At 53.6% G+C, this 4,507-nt stretch overlaps 1 protein-coding gene across 1 annotated transcript; it reads right to left on the bottom strand.

The window, feature by feature from the left end:
• Positions 1-6: 6 nt before the first annotated feature.
• On the bottom strand, positions 7-1,348 carry LOC117798350 (CMRF35-like molecule 8; the record flags this gene model as incomplete). Its single annotated transcript, XM_034650782.1, has 2 exons — positions 934-1,348; positions 7-398 (listed from the first exon to the last, which is right to left on the bottom strand). Coding segments are annotated over exons 1-2 (453 nt in total), but the record flags the coding sequence as incomplete, so codon positions are not given.
• Positions 1,349-4,507: the final 3,159 nt, after the last annotated feature.

Here is a 4,507-nt window from a genome sequence, read left to right as displayed (position 1 = left end):
ATCAGCCCCAGTCTCAGGCAACCCTGGTGCTGGCGCTGGGGGAGGGGGTGTGCACAGCTCACCTGGGCTCACAGACACCACAATGCGGAATACGGGGTCACGGAAGTATCCTGGGAGCGATGGTGTATCGATCCCACACCAGTATGTTCCTGCATCACTCTCTGTGAGGTTCTCCAAGGTCACTGTGAAGGTGAGGTCTGCACGATGGTCCCTGATGGACACATGGCCCTTTCTCACTTCTCTGTCTGCCGCTTTGGTCTCCACAATCTTCCACACACATCGGTTTTTGCACCAGTATTTGGCATTCTCTCTGAATTTGTCCTCGTACCGACACTGCACACTCAGGGATCCCCCCACAGTGCCCGCTGCGGAGTTGGGGCCACTCAGAGATGAACAGCCTGGAAGACACAGCCAAGTGTGGGTCCTCACCAGATGGGCCTGGGTCAAAGTGACTCTGGAGTCCCCGAAGGACCCTCAGGGTCTGGAAGAGGCCTTGGCAGGAGACAGGCCTTTCCTGAGACCAAAGGGAGGGAATAAAGCTCCCTCCTCACAGAGTGGCACAAGGAGAGGGTGTCCATGGTGTGTGTGTGTGTGTGTGTGGGCGCTTGCGTGCCTGTGTGTGTGACTTTCTGTGTGTGTGTCTGTTATGCATGGAGACGTTATCTCTGGCTGAGACACTACAGTAATCGTGGTCACAGGCACCCTCTCCTCAAGGCTGTTCTTTCTGGCACAGTGGACACAACTCACCTGCTTTATACACTGAATCCCCCTGCTCACTGCTGAGGCTGTTCTGGCTGACCCTAGAATCTTCTCTGCTCTCCCTCCTCCCTCCCACGCCCTCCCTCCTTCCCCTGGGCAGCCCCACACCCCATCCCCTGTCTCCCTCCCTCCCACTCAGGGCAGACTTCCCAGCCCAGGCTCAGCCCTGCTCACCTGGGACCTGCAGAAGGAGCAGTGCTACAGGCAGCCATGGCCTCCCGTCCCCCGGGGTCATGTCTGCAGCACAGACGACACCCCTCGCAAAGCCAGGCTCCTGAGGGGGGCAATTTCAAGCCTCCTCACAGAGGGTTCAGTCTCCACGGCCCACTTCTGCTTTCCGAGGCCTCTTTGGTTCCTCGTCCAGCCTGGGTTTGGTCTCACAATCTTCTTCCACGGTGACTCAAGCTGGCCGGGGTGCAGGAAGCTGGGAAGAGAAGCAGCCAGGTTCACGGCAGAGCCCTCTCAATCCCAATGACAGGACAGCTCCTGGTCCAAGATTGCGTTCAGATTGCTGTCCCTTCCACGACCCAGCTGCTCCTCTCGCTGTCCACACTCGTCCCACAGAGTGGGGCCACACTTGAACATTTCCTGCTCTGAGGGACTTCCTCACCCCCGTGACATGTCACTTCCTTGTGGTCAGGATGGACCATGTCTGGGGTGGAGGCCCCAGTAGCCCATCCTCTCAGGCATCAGAGGTGACCAAGGGGTGTTAGTACCGCCCCCCCCCCGCCTGCAGCTCCAGGCACCCACAGTCCCCATGGGACCCCTGTTCTTCTCTGGCCCCACAACTTGGCACTGTGACCTCAGATGCTTTCAAAGGTCCCATTTGGATTCTGGGTTCCCAACCAGGGTACAAATCCCCGAGGCTGTGGTTCCCTCCTGTGTGTTTGCCTGTTGTCCAGACCGGGGCATGGAGCAGTCGTCACCCACCCCGTGAGCTCCTCACACTTGACTCTTTCTTCTCTGGAAAGTCTGCTCTACTGTGACTCGCAGGGCAGAGTCCTGACGATGGACAAGAGTGTCCAGAGATTGAAGGAGCTTAGGGGACGCTGGGGACATGTGAAGCTGAGACTGGGCTTCTCTCCATGCAGGGGCAGGAGGGGCGGTTGTGTAACAACACGGTGGTCTGACAAAGCACTGGCTGCCGGTGTCCCTTTTGGGTTCACAGGGGTGACCGGGGCCTCTTCAAGGTGCAGATGGGGGACGGTCCTTGCCAGGAAGTGGGGATGGGTCTGTGCTGTCTCAGAGTGACTTGTTCTCACGTCATGTTGAGTTGGGGTGAGTTTATGCTGGAAATGGTCGGGAGGCAGGTCAAGGTGCAGGGTCCGACGTCCTGCCTGGGTTAGGCCAGCTCCTCAGGCTTGTCATGCACACCCAGGTCTCTCAAGTCCCCTAAACACTCTCTCCCCAGATCCGCTTCTCCTCCACACTACCTTATCCAGATGAAAGGCAACGATATTCCCAGAGTTACTGCAACCAGACCCTGTCACCCAGGATTCCCCTGTCTGCCACTCCCCATTAATAGTTCTTCTAGCACTCTCCATCTGTCCATATTCGCTCTTCCTCCTGACATTACAGCCATCCTCTCTCCTCTCTGTAATGGTGACATTCCTGTTCTTCCCAGTCCCCTCATGCCTTGTCCTCCCTCTCTTCCACTCATCAGCAAGAGAGCACTTCAACAAAAGTCAGGAGTAACAAGGACACCCATTGTCCCACACCCTTCAGATGAAGCCCACTCTCCTTGCTTGGCTTACGTGGCCTGAGTGGGCCCAGACACTGGGTTCTGCAGTTGTATTTTGCCCCCCTCCCCAATGTGCCCCATGCTCTATCCACAGTGCCCATCCCTGCCCAAGGCCTTCACATCTGCTTGTCCCTCTCCTTGGATCCTTTGTCTACCTCTTCCCTCTGCTATGGTCCTTCTTCTTCTCTAGATTTCACCTTGGATGTCACTCCCTCAGAAAGGCCTCCCAGATTACCCTTCCTAGGGGTCACCCTGTTGTCTCAATCACCAACCCGTTTGTTTCCTCCAAAGTTCATCAAACCTTGTGAATATGTTGGTTTGTTTGTTTTTTGTTTTGTTTTTTGTCTTTTTGGGTTTTTTTGGTAGGACCTATCCGTTGCCGCTACTAGGAGATAGCTCCTATCACAGCGACATTATGGGTGTGTTTCATTCATCAGGAAATGCGCCGGTGCCCAACTGCAGTATGTGAAAATGGTTGGGTTATGATAAATATTTACTGAAATAGTGAATGAGTGATTGACTGAATGAATAAAGACTGAAAATTGGCTGCAAACATTGGTCCAGGCAAGTGTGGTCCAACTAGATTCACTATTTATGGTGGCATCACAGATTCCCCCAAAACTTCGTGGCTGAAAACAATCAATATTTATTCTCTCACACTTCCTGAGAGTCACAAATCTGAGAGAGGCTCCTCTGGGTGGTTGTGGCTCACGGTGACCTTTCACGAGGTTGTGGTCAAGATGTTGACCAGGCTGTACTCATCGGACAGCTGCACTGGCCTGGAGGAACTGCTTCCAAGATGGAGCCCTCACATGGTTGTTGCCTGGCGACCTTAGCTCCTCGCCCATAAAACTGAATGTCTTCATGATATGGCAACCAGCTTCTCCCAGAGTGAGTGATCCAAGAAACAGCAAGTCACAACATCGTTATGATTTGTCCTTGGAAGTCACATACCATTGCTTCTACCTTATCTGTGGACCACACCCCCACCTGATGCGACGTACAGGACCCCTTGTCAAAGGATGTGGATATCAATGAGTGGAGGCCATGAAAGCATATGACTTCCTAAAATGCCTNGACTTCCCAAAATGCCGGTAAGCTGTGGATTTAGGATTTGTGCAATTTCGTATTCCACTGTGACACTCCAATATATGAATTTAGAAACCAAACACCAAAATATGGAAGCAACTCTCTGAAAATTTGCTTAATTTTTTGGGGGGAAGGTTGCTGATTATTGGTCTTTTTCACACAGCAAAGAGTTTACATAATCTCCCCCCACTCCCTAGCTTCCTGCCAACAGCTCAGTCAGCAAACTGACCAGAAGCGTATTAGAAGTGATGATGGCAGGATTCGAAACCAGATTCCTCCGGCACAACTGCTCAAGGGCCTTTCCCTTGGACCATGACAGTCACAGGGAGACAGTGGCCAAGAGCCAGCAAGAGCGCAAAGCACCATCCTCAGACCCAGGAAGAAGAATGACGGTTTGTTGGGCAGCTGGTGGCCATTGTAACGCAAACTGAGAAACTTGACAGAGACGCACTGTTCCCTCAGGCTTCTCAGCCCACCACCATCTCCCCCTTCTCTCGCTCACTTCCCCTCTTCTGAAAACACTTCAGTTTCTGCAGCTCCTGGCTGAGGGGGGAAGTTGGGAGACCCAGCAGGTGGGCAGAGTGATTACAACAGAACTTGACTTTTGGTTTGAGTCCACGGGGTGACAGAGGATGTCATGGGTTACCTGGCCACGGGCTACTCAGATGGAAGACTATGTGTGGGTGTGTCTGGGAGGATGCTTCTGGATGAGACGAGCATTTGACTCCATGGACTCAGTGAAGTCGGTTGCTCTCCCTGGGGTGGGCGGGCCTCAGTCAATCTGTTGAGGGTCTGAGTAGAAGGGGATGACCAGCAGAGGCCCTTGGGCCGTGTGCACCAGGGCTCGAGAGATGCTGAGAGCTTGTGGCTGAAGGGACACTGTGGGCACTCCGGGGACCAAAAAAAAAAATAATATAT

This window comes from Ailuropoda melanoleuca, unplaced genomic scaffold (genome assembly GCF_002007445.2).
Source record: "Ailuropoda melanoleuca isolate Jingjing unplaced genomic scaffold, ASM200744v2 unplaced-scaffold3064, whole genome shotgun sequence".
Taxonomy (NCBI): Eukaryota; Metazoa; Chordata; class Mammalia; order Carnivora; family Ursidae; genus Ailuropoda; species Ailuropoda melanoleuca.
The sequence above is the reverse complement of the archived record's forward strand: the minus strand, read 5'-3'. Positions and strand labels throughout refer to the sequence as shown.